This window comes from Eretmochelys imbricata, chromosome 13, assembly GCF_965152235.1.
Source record: "Eretmochelys imbricata isolate rEreImb1 chromosome 13, rEreImb1.hap1, whole genome shotgun sequence".
NCBI classification, from domain to species: domain Eukaryota; kingdom Metazoa; phylum Chordata; order Testudines; family Cheloniidae; genus Eretmochelys; species Eretmochelys imbricata.
This window is the reverse complement of record NC_135584.1, coordinates 19207713-19227493: the sequence shown is the minus strand read 5'-3', so window position 1 is coordinate 19227493 and position 19781 is coordinate 19207713. Positions and strand designations below refer to the sequence as shown.

At 44.5% G+C, this 19781-nt stretch overlaps 1 protein-coding gene across 1 annotated transcript; it reads right to left on the bottom strand.

Annotated features, from left to right (window-relative positions):
• Positions 1-401: 401 nt before the first annotated feature.
• OCSTAMP (osteoclast stimulatory transmembrane protein) lies at positions 402-6121 on the bottom strand. Its single transcript, XM_077832505.1, has 2 exons — positions 5018-6121; positions 402-767 (listed from the first exon to the last, which is right to left on the bottom strand). The coding sequence occupies exons 1-2, from the start codon at positions 6119-6121 to the stop codon at positions 402-404; spliced, it is 1470 nt and encodes a 489-aa protein (XP_077688631.1).
• Between the last annotated feature and the right edge of the window lie 13660 nt (positions 6122-19781).

Sequence of the window (19781 nt, the reverse complement as noted above, 5' to 3'; positions counted from 1 at the left end):
TCTTGACATTTTTGTGACTTTATGGTTTTTGCATAAAAATATGCAAAATTGTTTTCATTTTTGCATGTTTTGAGGCCAAATTTGCTCTGCATCAGACTAAAATTTGAAATCTTGAACATGTTGGGGTTTTTTGCTTATAATAGAACCAATTTTGTTGTAAAATGGTCCTGGAGCTGAGCAAAAAAAAAAAAGTAACCATAAAACTTGGCCATTTTTGCAACACTAAAGCAAAATACAAAACCCTCAGATTTTGGGATGTTTGTAGTTTTGTGCCCATATTCCATATATTCCCTACCCCTGACTTTGAAGACAAAACCCAGGCTGAACTATCCAAAAAAAGATTGTCATGGCATAGCGCCTAAAGCGTCCTTGTCATCTCCTGTCATAGCATCCCAGGAATGCTAGCATGCCAGAGATTTACAAATCCCCTGCTTCAGTTGCTGCTCCTTATTGTGTTTCCTTAATAGCTCCTTGTAAAGGTGGTGGACTCTCTGCTCTTCTTGTCTCTCAAAGAAGGAGGCAGAGATTTTTCGGCACAAACGTTGTGCGTACGTTTCCAGAAAGATCATGGCATAGATGATGCAATAGAGCATTCCGACAGCAAGGGCCACAAAGTTGTTGGGGGGGCTTGGCCGTTTTATTGTGCAATCGGCAGAGATGAAGGTCAGATTCTGCTGGTAAGTTCTTTCGAAGTTCACAATGGATTGTTCTCCAGAAGTGACTCCATTGAAAATTTTCCAGATAAAGGGCAGAATGTTTATTTTAGCCTGAAACAAACAAAATAATAGATTCAACGGGAAGATGGAAAAAAACCAACCACACTCTGGCAAGTACAAAAATAGCAACTCGGCAATGTAAGAATCACAATTAAATTTTGTACACGTTTGGTAAGATTGGGAGCTAAAAATGCAAGTAGGTTTCAGGCTGTGACTAGATAATATGCTTACATGGGCATACGCTGTTTAGCACAATGCAGTAGGATCCAGCCTGAGGTCTTAGCTGCTGCCACAATAATTATAATAGCAGTAAACTGTTTGAGGTGATAAGAGTCATAAAAAAATTAAACTCTTATAGCAAAGAATGGCATGTGCAGTCACACCCTCTAGCATGAAGGTTAACTAGTTTCTCAGTCCACAGGTTTCTGGCTATAAATTGCTTGCCAGTGGTGGCTAGGAAGAAATGTAGACTTGCCCAGTTAAGTGTGTGATGGGAGGATTACACCGGCAACCGGAGCATCCCAAAAAAGGAAAGGCAGGGGGGGAATAATTAAAACAGGAAAGCTAAAAAACAAGAAAAAATGAAAATAGGTAGAGGAATAAAAAATATATTGAAACTGGAGAGGGTCCAAAAGGGTTTATGTTTGCCTGTGTCCTGACTGACCATTAAAAAGCAACTGGGCATGAATTTAAACACAGAACAGGAAAGGGTTAATAAAGAAAAAGGAAAAATACATTTTAAAACTGAAAACAGAACTGATTAAAACAAATCTGGTTTTGCATCCCATCCCCCAACCCTCCTCCTTGATTTTCTGGTGTCTCTGTACATTGAGGGCTGTTCTGTCTATCCCAGTTTGTGAATCCCTTACTCAGAGTGGGGAGCAATTCCAGTGAGACTGCTGCTGAGAGCCAGGGGTCATGCTCTTGGCCTGTGTGATTGTAAAAGTGTCTAACAAACTCTGGGCATTGTATAAATAATAAATCACAATTCCTATTAATCCAATGCTAGCCACTCTCTGAGACAGAGCACTGGACTACATGAACCATTGATCTGCTCTGCTTTGGTGACTCCCATATTCCTAAATGGTAGATCCCCACAATTATTATCATGTAAATGTCTCCTGGTAAAACTTTCCCTGCTGTCATACGGGTGGGTCTCTGGAGCTATGATTCAGTCAGTGCAATCACAACTCAGGGAAGAGGTGGGAAGGGCCCCATTCCTCTTTCTAATAAACTGTTCTTTCTTCCCGTCACCGAGAGCCCACTTGTCCCAGACTAGAGGCAGGATGTAGAGGACGCAGGGTGGCATTCCAGCACCTCATTTCACTTCAGAGTATCCACGATGCTTTCTAAGGGCTAGATTGTATCTTACAGTCGGAATCACAGTTTGCTCCCTGGTCCCCTCCTTGCTACTGTTCTATACACACTGGCCCCCAGAGCATTTGGTGGGACAGGGACCAAACGTCTGCCCATTCCATGCCTCCCACTCACCCATTCCTTGCCCACCTGCACAGGAGTGGGGTTACTGACCCCACAGAGACTGCTTTCCCTCCTTCCCTGCTCTATGACTCACAATACAGGTAGCCTTGCACATAGGGGGACCGGACGTCCCGATATTATCAGGCTCTGTCTTGCTATTTGGTCATCCTACTTGCACAGAGGAGAGTAAAGAGGTGCAAAGTGTTTGCCTGACTCTCCTGTACTGGCATGAGGCAAGAGATGCTCCTGCCCTGAATGACTGACACCACATGACTGATTCTCTTGGATTTTGCTTCACCCCTCCCCCTGTGCTACCCCAAAATCCCCGAAAAGACCCTTAAGGGCAATCCCTACAAGAACATATGCTTTCAAAGTGAAAGTTTTCATCTCCACATCAGCTGCTTGATCAGTGACTTCCTCACTTGTCCTATGGGGTTAAACACAAACGCTGGGCTAGTTTTGTCCTTTATTTGTTAATGCACCACATGTGATTCAGCAGTGATCTCTACAGCGGGAGTGGTTGTACTAGAAACCCTGGTCTTTCAGGTTGTTGGCTGTCTTCAGCTGCCACTGATACTAGTGGGAGTTGAGGGCACAGGAGAGATCACAATCAGGGCCAACCTTAGGCTTTGTGGGGCCCTACACAGTATTATTAAACTGGTGCCCCTACGGCCAGCCGACAGCAGCCCAGGCTTACAGCCCAGGGGAGAGGGGGGAGGCAGCAAAGGATACCGAGATGCCCGGCCCGTCTCATGGCAGCAGAGATTCACAGTTCCCCGCAGAGACCCCCATACCCTCTCCCTCATGCAGAATGCGCGGCGCTGGTGCATTCGGCTCTGTGAATACGGCCCCTGCCTAAGGACACTGCAGTGCTCACTGGGTGTGCAGGAACCGATCCGCTCTTACCTGCTGTCATGGGCAGCAGGAGAAGCTACCACTTGGGGAGGCTAGCTCCCCAGCCCACCTCTTCTGCCTGTGGCCCCGCCCATACTCCACCCCTGCTCCGCTCCACGTCCCGCCCCTACTCTGCCCAGGCCCCGCCCTCTCCCCACTGTCTCCCTCCTCTCTTCCCTCCCGCTCCATGATCACCCCCTACCAGCCAAATCCCTGAACTCAAACAAAGCAAATGACATTTGAAAAAACCACTCTTCTGCCATTTCTTTCTAAAGAAAATGGAGCATGTTTTCCACTGCCTGCCAGAAGGTGAAGACTGGACATGCAGAAGGTACCTAATTAAAAGCACTAAGCTTGGGAATAAAAAATGTCAGGCATGGGATTTTTGATATGCCCTGAAGTTTGTCAGAGATTTATTTACAAAAACTTTGTAGTAAGGGCAAATCAGCTGCCCTGCTGACTACAACATTAAATGTTATGGAATACATGATGCAGCTCTTCTCTGTTTTACATTTTCTTAATCAGAATTCCTGAGCTGATTTTATATTTTAAATGTACTCTTAAGACTTCATAAAGTAATCATTCCAGATTACTACACATTTAACTCACTGAAACAAAGACATTATTTTAAATTAATCAGTCACAGAGATTTAGTGTGTTCATAACAATGTTCGCCGCTTTTAGAAACAGGGAACACTAAGATTACTTTGTGTGATCTGGAGATAACAATAGACATGTTCATGAAACTTCACCAACTTCAAAAAATATGTTTCCAAAGATTTTAGGCATAACAAAGGATGTTATATCTTACTAAGGTACTGATTTTGCTATAGGGTTCTCTTAAAACTCCTTCATCAAATAGTCAGAAGTAAAGAAAGGGAAACTCTTTGTCCAGCTATCTGGCAGGAAAGGATGTTGTCTCTTTAAGGGCTCTCTTCAACAGGGGTGCGAAGGGAGAAACGGATGGACAGAAAGGACAGGAAGATTTTGGAAGCAAGTTTTTTGTACTACAGTTATTAAAATTAAAATGTGCATTTTAGATAAGGGTGGTCCTTTGAATGATTTATTTAAAAAAACTATATGTCTGAAGATCCAAGCAATTAAGGCTAAAGATCAATACTCAAGGCTGTGCATCTAAAAATCTATGCAAGGATTTTTTAGAGATGTGATTTTATCACCTTCAGCAACACACTAGTGAAATATATTTAAAGCAAATTTTAAATTAAGGTCCTGTAGACTAACATATTCTGAGTAAATATTACAGTAATGTACAACTGTTTTTGTCAGTAAATTCAGAAACTGACAGTATATACCTGGGGGTTGGCAAATGCCTGTTAAATGGCTTCATTACCACTTGAATGGCTCTTTAACAGTTTCAGTGTTGTGCTAATAGGTCTGGCAGGCTGGAAGGCTTTTCCACTTTTAAGTTAGTAGATCCCCTCCAGAGTAAGAGTCACCAGGCTGCAGCAGCCAGCTGTGGGAGCCTGCAGGAAGGGTCAGAACATGGATAGGAAGAGGCGGAAGGATGGACACTAAGACCCAGGGGTGCCCCAAATTTTCGGGTGCCCTTCGCAGCCGCTATGCTGCGTATGCCTAAGGACGGCCCTGATCATAATGTTGCCTTATATAACTATATATGGTGACCAGATGTCCCATTTTTAAAGGGACAGTCCCATTTTGGGGGACTTTTTCTTAAATAGGTGCCTATTACTCCCCACCCCCTGTCCCGTTTTTTCACAGTTGCTGTCTCCTCACCCTATAACTATATGTGCTGGAGGCAGGCTGTGAGAGTACATATGTCCCTGTCCTGCATCCTTTCTGTCTGTGCAGCTGGCAATAGAACAGCTCAGACAAATGTAGCTTTGGCTGGTGAGAAAAGCTGGGCATTCCTTTATTTAAAGGGCCAGGCTAGGGACTCTGCTACTTACATCATATTTAATGTTGAGCGTTATGGGCACCCTGGGAAACTGAGCCACCTCATTCATTGCTGTATCTGCCAAGTGGAAGGCGATGTAGTCCGTTGCTATGATCACCGCTGTCAGCATCAGGACCAAAGTGAGGAGCATCATGCGTACCAGGCACACCATCTTTTCCTCCCGGGACAGCTTCAAGCCTGTGGATCTGATCAGTTTTTTGGGTGAGCATGTCAGCAGATGGGCTGCTTTCTTGTCCACAGCCAAGTCCTCCAGCTTTTTGGTGATGTAAATATTGTCAAATTGGAGGTTGGTGAGATAGCTTTTCAAATACCAAGCGGACTCAAAAAGGAGATAGAACAGGAAGAAGCCAGCAGCCACCCTGTTGGCTACCAGCAATGCCTGTTTGACCAGCAATTCGACAGCAGAGAAATCATCCTTGATCTTCTGACTAGCAATTAGCACTTGGTCCCTCACCAAGGAACTACTGTGATTCACAGCATACTGAAAATGTCCATTCCTGGGCTTCAGAGAGTTATCTGCCATTTTGTCAGTGACTTCTTTGATCTGGTGACCAAACTGCATGGAAGCTTTTCCCAGCAGGGTTGTTGAGTTCAAAAGGCTGTCTGAGGAATCCTTGCAAATGCATTTAATAACCTGCAGTATGGTTTTAATGTTGTCCATGATGTTTGGTAAGATATTAACTGCCACGATCATGAAGCAGGTGGACAAGAGCAGCCTCCGGCCTTGTTTAGTGCCCAACGTAGGTATGATTATGGTGAACATGCAGCGGATAGGATGCACCAAGAAGAGGATCAGTAGAAGTAGCAGACTGAAGGAAACCGCAGTTGCAAAGGAGAGGTGAAATGAATACTCTAGTGAGGAGAACATCCAGTTGTAGAGGAGGCCACCTGTCAGCAAAGCAATGCAGCAGCACTGAAGAAACAAAGTCAGGAGCTCACTGCAGCTTGAAGGCACCGGCTTCGAGTAGGCAGACCATGCATTTAACACGACTTCTTGTATCTTTGGAAACAGATTTTCCTGGCAATAGATCTGGACTCTTAACCTATACCAAGAAAAAGCAACGCTGTGTTGAGCAGAGTCAATATAGAAATGCATTGATATGAGCCAAAAGTTTATGCCAACACAGTGACTGTCAGATGAAGCAGAGTGACCTCCACCAAGCTGTGAAAGCTGCTCCTAATATACCATAAAGTTACTAATAGAAATAGGACATGAAGAAAGGACTGTCCGACTGGTGTAATGTCTTTTCGTTATTTTTCATGGGCATTATAATACATAAGGATGATCTCTGTTGGGGTGGCTACTAACAGGTGGCTTCTTTCAGGGGTGATGCACTAACAGGTCTTTTTTATGTGCTTCCTTTCCTGAACACATCTTGTCTCTCACTTCTGTTCCTCTGTACTGGCTTTGCTGAACTACATATGTGGGACTGGGTAGAATTTCCTTCAAATAATGCAGAACAGGCAATTTCTAGGTATTTCTTGAAAGTTCTAAATTAATAATTGAAGGTCAGTTGCTCATCCTCAAATGTAATGTTGAATAACATTCAGCTCTTGTGGCATGGATAATCTTTTTGTTCTGAAAAAAGAAAAGGAGTACTTGTGGCACCTTAGAGACTAACCAATTTATTTGAGCATAAGCTTTCGTGAGCTACAGCTCACTTCATCGGATGCATACTGTGGAAAATACAGAAGATGTTCTTATACATACAAACCATGAAAAAATGGGTGTTTACCACTACAAAAGGTTTTCTCTCCCTCCACCCCCCTCTCCTGATGGTAATAGCTTATCTAAAGCGATCACTCTCCTTACAATGTGTATGATAATCAAGTTGGGCCATTTCCAGCACAAATCCAGGGTTTAACAAGAATGTGTGAGGAACGGGGGGGGGGCGGGGGCGGCGGGTAGGAGGGGGTAGGAAAAAACAAGGGGAAATAGGTTACCTTGCATAATGACTTAGCCACTCCCAGTCTCTATTCAAGCCTAAGTTAATTGTATCCAATTTGCAAATGAATTCCAATTCAACAGTCTCTCACTGGAGTCTGGTTTTGAAGTTTTTCTGTTGTAATATCGCAACTTTCATGTCTGTAATCGCATGACCAGAGAGATTGAAGTGTTCTCCGACTGGTTTATGAATGTTATAATTCTTGACATCTGATTTGTGTCCATTTATTCTTTTACGTAGAGACTGTCCAGTTTGACCAATGTACATGGCAGAGGGGCATTGCTGGCACATGATGGCATATATCACATTGGTAGATGTGCAGGTGAACGAGCCTCTGATAGTGTGGCTGATGTTATTCGGCCCTGTGATGGTGTCCCCTGAATAGATATGTGGGCACAGTTGGCAACGGGCTTTGTTGCAAGGATAGGTTCCTGGGTTAGTGGTTCTGTTGTGTGGTATGTGGTTGCTGGTGAGTATTCGCTTCAGGTTGGGGGGCTTTCTGTAGGCAAGGACTGGCCTGTTTCCCAAGATTAGTGAGAGTGTTGGGTCATCCTTCAGGATAGGTTGTAGATCCTTAATAATGCGTTGGAGGGGTTTTAGTTGGGGGCTGAAGGTGACGGCTAGTGGTGTTTGGTCACCACAAACATGATACAGTTCTGTGGTGACCTAGAATCTTATTTTCGACGTCTCCGACTCAAGGAATATTTCTAACGCACCTCTGAACAACATACTAATCCACAGAGACCTCCCTACCAACACTACAAAAAGAAAGATTCTAGGTGGACTCCTCCTGAAGGTCGAGACAGCAGACTGGACTTCTACATAGAGTGCTTCCACCGACGTTCACGGGCTGAAATTGTGGAAAAGCAGCATCACTTGCCCCACAACCTCAGCCGTGCAGAACACAATGCCATCCACAGCCTCAGAAACAACTCTGATATCATAATCAAAAAGGCTGACAAAGGAGGTGCTGTTGTCATCATGAATAGGTCGGAATATGAACAAGAGGCTGCTCGGCAGCTCTCCAACACCACTTTCTAGAAGCCATTACTCTCTGATCCCACTGAGAGTTACCAAAAGAAACTACAGCATTTGCTCAAGAAACTCCCTGAAAAAGCACAAGATCAAATCCGCACAGACACACCCCTGGAACCCCGACCTGGCATATTCTATCTACTACCCAAGATCCATAAACCTGGAAATCCTGGGCGCCCCATCATCTCAGGCATTGGCACCCTGACAGCAGGATTGTCTGGCTATGTAGACTCCCTCCTCAGGCCCTATGCTACCAGCACTCCCAGCTACCTTCAAAACACAACTGACTTCCTGAGGAAACTACAATCCATCGGTGATCTTCCTGATAACACCGTCCTGGCCACTATGGATGTAGAAGCCCTCTATACCAACATTCCACACAAAGATGGACTACAAGCCATCAAGAACACTATCCCCGATAATGTCACGGCTAACCTGGTGGCTGAACTTTGTGACTTTGTCCTTACCCATAACTATTTTACATTTGGGGACAATGTATACCTTCAAATCAGCGGCACTGCTATGGGTACCCGCATGGCCCCACAGTATGCCAACATTTTTATGGCTGACTTAGAACAACGCTTCCTCAGCTCTCGTCCCCTAACGCCCCTACTCTACTTGCGCTATATTGATGACATCTTCATCATCTGGACCCATGGAAAAGAAGCCCTTGAGGAATTCCATCATGATTTCAACAATTTCCATCCCACCATCAACCTCAGCCTGGTCCATTCCACACAAGAGATCCACTTTCTGGACACTACGGTGCTAATAAACGATGGTCACATAAACATCACCCTATACCGGAAATCTACTGACCACTATTCCTACCTACATGCCTCCAGCTTTCACCCTGACCACACCACACGATCCATTGTCTACAGCCAAGCTCTGCGATACAACCGCATTTGCTCCAACCCCTCAGACAGAGACAAACACCTATAAGATCTCTATCAAGCATTCTTACAACTACAGTACCCACCTGTGGAAGTGAAGAAACAGATTGATAGAGACAGAAAGAGTTCCCAGAACTCACCTACTACAGGACAGGCCTAACAAAGAAAATAACAGAACGCCACTAGCCATCACCTTCAGCCCCCAACTAAAACCCCTCCTACGCATTATTAAGGATCTACAACCTATCCTGAAGCGTTATACCAATACATTAAAAACCAGCAGGATCTTATTAAAGGGAAAAAGGCAAAATACCACATTTATTGTGAATACAGAAAGAATCATAGTAAGCAGTTAGTTACAGCTATAACATTCCATTCAATCTCATATTTATTCACACATTCATTCATACAAACACACACACACAGGTTCTGCAAGGTTGTTATCATAGTTACCAGCCTTAGAGTTGCTCATGCCAAGCCACTGGCCAGGTGGCATGGACATGAGGAGAGAGCAGGGCCTTGTCAGATGCTCATCTGATGCTCCTGGAAGTTGGTTTGCAGAATCAGACCCCAAAGTTTTCACTTTTTAGAGTCTATTTTTATAAGAATTTCTTCCTATGCCAGTCTATGGGAATTGCTTCATCATGCTGTTGCTGAATCAATCAGCAAATAGCACCTTCCTGACGGCTCCATGCTGCTAGATGTTATCTTGTTCTTTGGTTCTCCCATTCTTGAGGCTGTTGGGTGGATTCCAGTCTGCCCTCCGGGGGTCCTCTGGTTATTTCCACTTGACGCCTTCTTCAGCCGATGGACACTGGATTCTTAGGCTGGCACCTCCCTGATTATTCAGTTGTTATCCACACCAAGCATCCATCCACATACATCCTCTATCTCTATTTTAATCACAATTGTTAATACAACAAAAGGGTGGGGAGTCTCTGGGTGCTGTTTCTGTTGTTAGAGTATTGCTTTGAGTCTCTCTCTCTGTGAATTGCTTTGAGAACAGACTCTGTCTTAGAATGTACTAAGACAATTAGCAGCGTGAAAGTTTCACACATAGAGGGAGAGAAACAGTACCAAAAACCAAGAGACCAACTGTGCCCACATATCTATTCAGGGGACACCATCACAGGGCCGAATAACATCAGCCACACTATCAGAGGCTCGTTCACCTGCACATCCACCAATGTGATATATGCCATCATGTGCCAGCAATGCCCCTCTGCCATGTACATTGGTCAAACTGGACAGTCTCTACATAAAAGAATAAATGGACACAAATCGGATGTCAAGAATTATAACATTCATAAACCAGTCGGAGAACACTTCAATCTCTCTGGTCACGCGATTACAGACATGAAAGTTGCGATATTACAACAGAAAAACTTCAAAACCAGACTCCAGTGAGAGACTGTTGAATTGGAATTCATTTGCAAATTGGATACAATTAACTTAGGCTTGAACAGAGACTGGGAGTGGCTAAGTCATTATGCAAGGTAATCCTTGTTTTTTCCTATCCCCCCTCCATTCCTCAGACGTTCTTGTTAAACCCTGGATTTGTGCTGGAAATGGCCCACCTTGATTATCATACACATTGTAAGGAGAGTGATCACTTTAGATAAGCTATTACCAACAGGAGAGTGGGTTTGTGGGGGGGTGGGGGAGGAGAAAACCTGGATTTGTGCTGGAAATGGCCCACCTTGATTATCATGCACATTGTAAGGAGAGTGATCACTTTAGATAAGCTATTACCGACAGGAGAGTGGGTTTGTGGGGGGGTGGGGGAGGAGAAAACCTGGATTTGTGCTGGAAATGGCCCACCTTGATTATCATACACATTGTAAGGAGAGTGATCACTTTAGATAAGTTATTACCAGCAGGAGAGTGGGGTGGGGGGAGAGAAAACCTTTTGTAGTGGTAAACACCCATTTTTTCATGCTTTGTATGTATAAGAACATCTTCTGTATTTTCCACAGTATGCATCCGATGAAGTGAGCTGTAGCTCATCAAAGCTTATGCTCAAATAAATTGGTTAGTCTCTAAGGTACCACAAGTACTCCTTTTCTTTTTGCGAATACAGACTAACACGGCTGTTACTCTGAAACCTGTCTTTTTGTTCTGAATATGTGCAGTACCTTGCACTGTGGGACCTAGGCAATACGATAATACAAATAATAATAGCTATAATAATATCAACCCTACAGTTATTATGATTAATATAAATAGATTAATCTCCACCAGTAGTAGATATTTGACCATGGTATAGAGAAGGCAGACTGGGAGCTTCTGTTCTCTCTGTCTCATAATACAAGAACAAGGGGACATTCAATGAAATTAAAAGGGGGGAAATTGCAAACTGATAAAAGGAAATACTGTTTCACACAACATGAACTCCTTGCCACAGGAAGCTATTAAGACTAAGAATTTTAAAAGATTCCTAAAAAGAATGATTGGACATTTCTATGCATACTACGACTATTTTGAGTTATAATAGTTAATGATGATAAACATTTGAGAAGGGATATTAAACCTTCATGCTTGAGGTTTTAAGTCAATCGCTAACCATTAGAAATCAGGATGAGACCTAGTGTCCCATTGTGGGATTCTTACACCTTCCCCTGAAGCATCTGGTGCTGACCACGACTGGAGACAGACATTGCCAGACTGGCTCAGACCCAAGGTCAACCTAGCCCAGTATCCTGTCTTCCCATGACTCAAACCAAACCAGAGCACCCACCATTATTCTTTGGGGAGACGATTGAAAAAAGCAATTCTGGAACAATTGTTCCTTGGATTTTCCAAAGATAAAACGTCAATATCATAGGCACAAAGGCGGGGAGAGTGAGATGCAGAGGAAAGTGAATTCTACATACCCAGCTCTGCGAAGAGGCCTTGTGCTCTCTGGTAAATGCTCCATGCTTCAGGAAGTTTCTTGCCACTTATTCCACTCAGAAAGAAACCTCAAGTATAGCTCCCAAAAGGCACAGACAGATGAACTAGGAGAAGTGACCAGCTGGGACCAGAGGGGTAGATTTCAATGAATGGACATTAAAATGGTTCAGACTAGTAAAGGCTGGTGATGCCAAATGTGGCAAGCCTGGCCCCAAAAAGGTGAGCTCCGTGTTACTAAGAGCCCCAGATAGCGATCACACTATCAGATGCAGAACAAGTTTAGTGCCTCTTTCTTGAGGAACCTCTGCTGGATTCTAGATTGCTTGTCTAAAAGGCACACAGGGGGTTGCACAATTTTGCCCACAGAAAGCAGAAGTGTCCGTTTTCTGAAAAGAACCAAGTAGGTGTCATCAATTGCTAGTCTGTGGTAGAGCTGGTCACTCTGAATCATGTTTGTTGCTGAATGCAAACCCTTTGATTCTAGTTAGTGATTTGCTCGTCAGCTGATTGTCATTTCCTTCCAATGTACTTGATATTCAGAAAGGTTTGCAAGAGAGGTTGGGCAGATAATTTTCAGCCTCAGGGATTGCTTGCATTGACAATCTGCTATTTGCATTGTTTCTGTTGCTTGATTGGCTAAATTAAGCTTTTTGAAAAGGAGAACACTGAATAACATGATTTACTTATGGTGGGCATTTTCAGCCAAATAATAATTGATGCTAAAATTTACAACGTTTTCAGGATCTGTGAACATTTTTATAAAGTCCTAGTGACCAACCAAATAATGGCCCTGTGAATCATATGTAGCAAACCGAGCCTCAGTGCTTTTATTCTTGAAAATATTCCCCAGTCAGTATATTACTATACTGCAACTCTGAAATACCCCCTTACAAGCCTGAAAGTACCATTCTGTTCCATGCCAATGTAACTGCTCTCTTTGGCTCCGTTTCCTCTTCCTAATTATGCTCTGTTCCTGACAACACCTGCTTTGGAGGGATCCCACCGTCTCACTGTAGGCTGTCAGGTGGTTTTGCCTTAGCTAGGATAGGCACTAGCATGCAGAATTCACCCCCTGCCACACAGAATGCTGCCTATCCGTCACTTTCCATCAGCCTCGAACACTTTACAAAGGTGGTTTCATTATGGCCACTGCTGACCTTCATGGCCACAGTATGTCCTTTTATTTCCCTGTACGGCCTTCTCCCTGTATATGTTGTCTTGTCTTGGGTAATTGTACTGTGTTGTTAATTTGGCTGTGTTTTTTAAAAGTTACTCTGCGTTTGTTAAGCAATGTAAAGCACACTCCGGGGGAGTGCAGGGCAGGATGGATCTGTACCACTACAGCAGCAAATGGTGCGGTCTGTTTCCTAATGCACCTCCTGTGCCTCATAACATAGCTGCTAATGCCAATAAGGGGTGTGAGAGGCTCTAAGAAATCAGCGCAGGAGAACAGAGCTTCCTCTGGGGCTGATCTGAGTCTGTGGAATTAACCCCCACAGGAACTGGGAAGCATCACAAATCCCCTCAAGCACAAAGTGCTCGTCTTTGACATTCCTTCTCCATGAATGATAAACGTGGTGCAGCGTGACCATTTGAAAACGAAAACAAAACCACTCCATTGCACACACCAGTCCCACCCTGGGGAGAGGCTGAGAACCCATGCACGGCAGATGTGAGCCACGTTGCTCAATGCGCTGTTGGAAGGTGCTCACAGAGTGCAGTGATGAGGGCAGTATAAGAATCAGGCCAGAACAGAATAGAATTGAGCTGGTAAATAAAAAGCTACTTTTATTTCTGTGGAAAATGTCAAAAAAGGGTTTTTCACTTGAATTTTTTCATGGAAATGGTTTTACATTTTTTTCAATGAAAAAATCCAAAGTGAAACAAAAATGAAAAAATGTCCAATTTTGGATGCTTGGTTTCCCCCCACCCACAACTTCTTCTTTTTTTTCTGAGCATCTCTATTGATGAGCAAAATAAAATCACATTGGTTACCGCTGTTCTCATAAAAGCCCAGAATTTGTCACTTACTGCCTGCTATAGGAAATATTTCAGGAGGACAGGAGGGCTAGCTGTTACAGCATGAGTCTGGGAGTCAACAAGTCCTGATTCTTAGTTCCAGTCACGCCAATGACACACTCTGTGACCTCGGTTAACTCATTTCTCTGTGTGTCAGGTTCCTACTCTGTGAAGTGGGGATACTAGTGCTACCCTCCCAAATTCAGAGGGCTGTTGTGAGACTCCACTCATCTTTGTCAGTAACACACACTACATGAGCACTGTGTATGTATTTATCTCTTGCTGTAGTTGCATTAACTTTAGTATAAAAGCTTGTTTTTGTCAGGCATTTTCGCAGATAAGAGACAAAGACAGATGACAAGTAAATACAACACTGAGTAAGATGGAAAATTAGTCACATGGTCATTTTTCCAACCATAATCACAATGTATTAGGAAATCATTAGTTCCCTTCCTAGCCCAGCTGATTTCCTCCTAGCTACACTCACACTCCAGGGAACATTGGTAGGAGGTCCCAGAGAGGTAAAGCTGAATGTTTACTTTATCGCCCCAGAAAGGATGAGACTTTAAGAGCATAGGAACAGCCATACTGGGTCAGACCAATGGTCCATCTAGCCTAGTATCCTGTCTTCCAACAGTATCCAATGACAATGCTTCAGAGGGAAACTTTCCAGTTTTCTTTATTACTTGTCACCTCGTTTCTTATCTTTCTGTTTTAGCTCTCATCAGAGTATGAGAGTAATACTCCAGCCGTGGGGAGAAGATGAAGCACTAGGTGGATTCTTCTGTTACTCGTGCTCTCAACTTCCGCATCTAGTCACTCCCTGGAGCACACGGCTACTCCCTTGGAAATGACGCTGTTGAGTCTCTTGCTCTTTACACCATTGTATTATGAAGACGGTACGTGGAGTCCAAATAACTGTGTTTACTAATGATATACAACAGGGAAGACCTAGGTACATATATATGCTGCCGCTCTGGCAGGTTTCTGGGTGAAGAGCTTCTGAAATATGGAAGAGCTTCTGAAATATGGAAGAAGCAAGGGGTCTCATAAGCTATTTAACAGGATATGACCCAATACATTACAGGTCCTTAATAGGCTGACCAATTCCTTAGTTGCAGTCTGATTAGCTGACTCCATCTAATTTGAAAAGAAGACACTCATAAAACCTGATTTGAACTTTCCTTGGGCAGCTCTTCAGTGCTGAGATACTGCAGTGATTGCTGTCACTAAAAAACTGGCCAGAAATAAATAGCTCCCACACAACCTTCTGTATCTGCGCTCCTGCAGAAGTTTAAGGTATCAACAATTTTTAAGGGAATGGTTATAGCTAGATTCCACTGTCATCTGCTTCTTTAGAGCTGCAATCATCATCCATGCCAAAAAAAACAACCCAGAAAACCTACTGATGACTCCAAATAACAACAGGCCTGATGCATCCCCTTCCTCCTAACAGGACTGGAGGAAAAGTGGAATGATGGGAGGCACAGCCTCACAGCCACGTTTGGGAAGAAGACATCTGCAAGAGGGTCCCACCTCTGCTGAACTCAAGCTTAGGCACAAAGTCCTTGCCCCAGCAGCACAGCTGTATTAGTAACTCATAATTCTGCAACTCCACGTTCTTACCCCTTCAAGGGGGGTTAGAATTTGCACAATAGAAGGAGCAGCATTCACTTCTCCAGGGATTTCTGCCACACAGCGACATCATCCATCTCTCTCTGCCCTCGGCCTTGCTGGACACCCACACTGTACACCTAGCCCAAGGACGGCCTCCTAAAACCAGGGGAGGGTGAAGAGCAGTGATCCCTTGAAGTGCCATGGGATCTTACAGTGCAGATGTAATTTAGAATAGAATCATAGAATATCAGGGTTGGAAGGGACCTCAGGAGGTCATCTAGTCCAACCCCCTGCTCAAAGCAGGACCCATCCCCAACTAAATCATCCCAGCCAGGGCTTTGTCAAGCCTGACCTTAAAAACCTCTAAGGAAGGAGATTCCACCACCTCTCGAGGTAACCCATTCCAGTGCTTCACCACCCTCCAAGTGAAAAAGTTTTTCCTAATATCCAACCTAATACCTGTAAAGCATTTAGGTGAATAGATTTTAAGGCCAGGATGGCCCAGTGTGATCATCTAGTCCATTTTTCAAACCATGGGTCATGATCCACTACTGGGTGGTGGCATGTAAGGCACTGGGTCGCCTTGCTCTGGTCAGCACCACTGACCAGGACGTTAAAAGTCCCGTTGGCAGTGCTGCCCAGCTAAGGCAGGCTAGTGCCCACTTTTTCTGACACCGTGCTGCACCCCAGAAGCAGCCAGCAGTGGGTCTGGCTTCTAGGCAGGGGGGCCATGGGGCTCTGCGCACTACCCCTTCCCCAAGCACCGGCTCCGCACTCCCAGTTCCTGACCAATGGGAACTGGTGGGGGAGCGATGCCTGCGGGTGAGAGTCGCGCAGAGCCACTTGCATGCCTCCACCTAGGAGCTAGACCTTCTGCTGGCCACTTCTGGGGCACAGCGCAGTCCACAGTGCACCCCCACTGTGCTGCTGACCGGGAGCCGCCAGAGGTAAGCCTGCACCCCAACCCCCTCTCCCAGCCCTGAGCCCCCCCCAAAACTGGAACCCCTTCCTGCACCCCAACCCCCTCATCCCTGGCCCCAGCCCAAAGTCCTGACCCCCCTCCCGCATCCCAACCCCCTGCCCCAGCCCAGAGCCCCTCCCACACCCAAAATCCCTCATCCCTAGCTCCATTGGGTTGCAGGCATCAACAATCTTCTTCAACTGGTTCCCCAGGAAAAAAAGTTTGAAAACCACTGATCTGACCTCCCACAGAACACAGGTCATAGAATTTCACCCAGTGATTTCTACATCAAGTCCAATAATTTATGGTTGAGCTAAAGAGGACTTTTTAGAAAGACATCCAGGCTAGACTGAAAGATTTCAAGGGACAGAGAATTCCCACAGGTGCTAAGGTGACGTTTCTATAGCAAACCCTAGTCAGTTGGTAGAGTAGATACAGGCCAATGCACAAACTCTGTAAAATTTCTCTGTGGTTCTTGACACACCTGAACTGATTGTTACCAGGCTTGATACAGCACTTGTATGTTTGATGGAGCCATTTCTGTTTCCTGGCAAACATACATCACAGCTGGATAGTTTCACATTAAAATGCTGCTTCTGTGTGAAGTGATTTGGGCTAATTACAGATCGCTCACCGAACTGGTAAATCTCATTAAAAATGTTTTTAATAGTGAATTGCTGTTTAATTTGCACATGCTCTCTGCCCTGCTGTGCCAGGCTAAGTTAAACTCTTTCAGTTTGATGTGTGCTCTCCTGTACCACCTGCTCCCCGGCTGTTTTCAGAGGGCACTGGTGTAAACAGAATTCAGACTCCTAGAGCCCACAGCGGCCGATGCCATAGAGATATCAAGGAAAGCAAGATCTGGAATAAATTCACAGTGACTGCCAGGAGCTATTAACAGCTCCGATTCAGAGACTCCAATCTATCTGTGTTGTGCTTAGTGCCGAAATACAAGGAGGAGTGCAATGGTGGCTAAAATCACTCTTCATGCTTCCACGGTCAGAAGGGAACCAACCCAGTCCCCAGTATAATTTAGAGCAGCCTAAAGCTATTGTATTTTATAACAGCTGCCATCAGTTGTCTGGCAGCTGGAGATTAGCTAGTTGTAATGGCCTCCAGACCAAGCCTCCTTCTCTCTGGGCATGGCCCCCTGTGCTAGGACCCTGGGGTGTGGCAGGTGGAGTAGAGTTATTGAGGCTTTATGCCATTCAGAGGATTCTCCCATGCAGGGGGACTTGTCCATAGCCCACATCTTCCAGATCTGCAGCCACTTGGGCCAGCAGACTAGCCCTAAGAAGCTCCGGTGTGGCTGTGATTATAGATTTGTGCAGAACTTGAGACAAAATCATCTTTACTGTCACCATGCAGAGAGAACTAAAGTAATGCTAGCTTCAAGTGGCTGCACATTAGACCTCTCTCAAGACAGGCTCACCCACAACCTCTATAAAGCACAAGCAAATGTTACAAAGCATAATGAAGCCAATGAGCCCTTGCTGGGGATCACAAATTGGGCGTTTTCGGCTTTAGTAGCTATACCCCAGCGGTTCTGCACTGTAGTTATAGTAATTATGCTCCCCAGTCGGCTGGTAACACAAAGGTTTCCTAGCAATGCTTCAGACATTATGTGAACAGCATAAACCAGCCAGCAAATGCAGCATACAGAATTAATACAGCTGTTCTGTCTGTGAAGGGAAGACCATCAAGGCAGAACAAAAGAAGCTGTTATTTATTTTGCGCTTCCTTCGGAATTGCTTGCATGAGGATCTGAATTCAATTTCCAGAACATAAAAGGATTGAACAAAGATCCAACAGTTGTCTCCTGTAGAATCAATTAAGGTCTCATTATGAACTATTTTAAAATTACCTACTTTCTCTCTTTATTTGAATACTAACTAATATTAGCATTAGGCCACTATACTGACCTGGGCTGAACCTGTCTTACAAGCTGGACAGGCAGTTTTCTGGAGCAGGAAATTATTCAGCAACTTTGTGTGTGGCAGATGCCTGTGGACCGGGGAAGGTGAATACTTGCTGGATTGTGGAAAGTAGCAGAAATTCTATAACCTGGTCCCAATGGTAACAAAGGAACTAATCCTGCAGCCTGCACTCACATGAGCAGTCCCAAAATAGGTAGATAGTTTCTGTGCACTTTCTGTATTTGTCTCCTGGAAAATTAAAGCACTAATGACAAATTTTACTCATTAGCTGCACAGAGTAACTGAGTAACAGAGGCAGGCTCAGGCCCAGAATAAAGCAGGAGTTACATTACCGGACCCAAGAGATTCTGTCAAACAGGGACCATAAGCAAAATAAATTAATAGTCTGTGATACCAAATTGTGATAACTCCCTTCTGTAAATATGACGCTTCTCTCACTTAACTGATTCTTTGTGCTCCCAGTGTGTGTCTGATCTAAAGTTGGTATATGGATTGTCTCTTCTCCTACTGTTGTATAACTGGATCTCTTAATGCACATGCAAAAATTCATGGATAAATCTAGACATACATCTAAGTTCCAGCAGGGATAACTGTAGGAAGGCTAAGGGGCAGATTTTAAACCTGAGATTTCCTTCCTCTTCTATATACGCCTGTTCTATATTCTCTGAAAAATGAGCCTGAAACATGACTGTCAGACTTTTCCTAACCTTTCCCAATGCATAATTCAAGAGCTTCCTTCATGGCAATGAATTTTAGTACTAGTTGTGGGGTCTTTCTCATCTATCTGAAGCAACTGTGACCTCTTGTGGTCAGATGCTGCCATGTCACTTCAGGGTTCAAACGTGTTTGATCTCACAGGCTAATCAGGTCTGTGTCTGGATGGAAGAGGAAAAGCTAAGTAGTGCAGGAAGTATCAAGCATGGTGATTCAGTAAATGTTGCTCTGCTCTCTGAGGGCTGGTCTACACTACGAGTTTATGTCGGACTTAGCAGCGTTAAATCCAAATTAACCCTGCACCCGTCCACACAACGAAGCCATTTTTTTGACATAAAGGGCTCTTAAAACCGATTTCTGTACTCCTCCCCAACAAGGGGATCAGCACTGAAATCGACATCGCCGTTTCGAATTAGGGTTAGTGTGGACGCAATTCGAAGGTATTGGCCTCTGGGAGCTATCCCACAGTGCACCATTGTGACCGCTCTGGACAGCACTCTGAACTTGGATGCACTGGCCAGGTGTATAGGAAAAGCCCTGGGAACTTTTGAATCTCATTTTCTGTTTGGCCAGGCGAGCTCATCAGCACAGGTGACCATGCAGAGCTCATCAGCACAGGTGACCATGCAGTCCCAGAGTCGAAAAAGAGCCCCAGCATGGACCGAACGGGAGGTACTGGATCTGATCGCTGTATGGGGAGAGGAATCCGTGCTATCAGATCTACGTTCCGAAAGACGAA

What these genes read in the sequence shown, in the direction of transcription:
- OCSTAMP (XM_077832505.1), bottom strand. Translation starts at nt 6,121, where the DNA reads ATGCATTTCTATATTGACTCTGCTCAACACAGCGTTGCTTTTTCTTGG. An exon ending in CGCTCAACATTAAATATGAT is followed by an intron (nt 768 to 5,017) that starts GTAAGTAGCAGA and finishes TGTTTGTTTCAG; the next exon opens with GCTAAAATAAACATTCTGCC.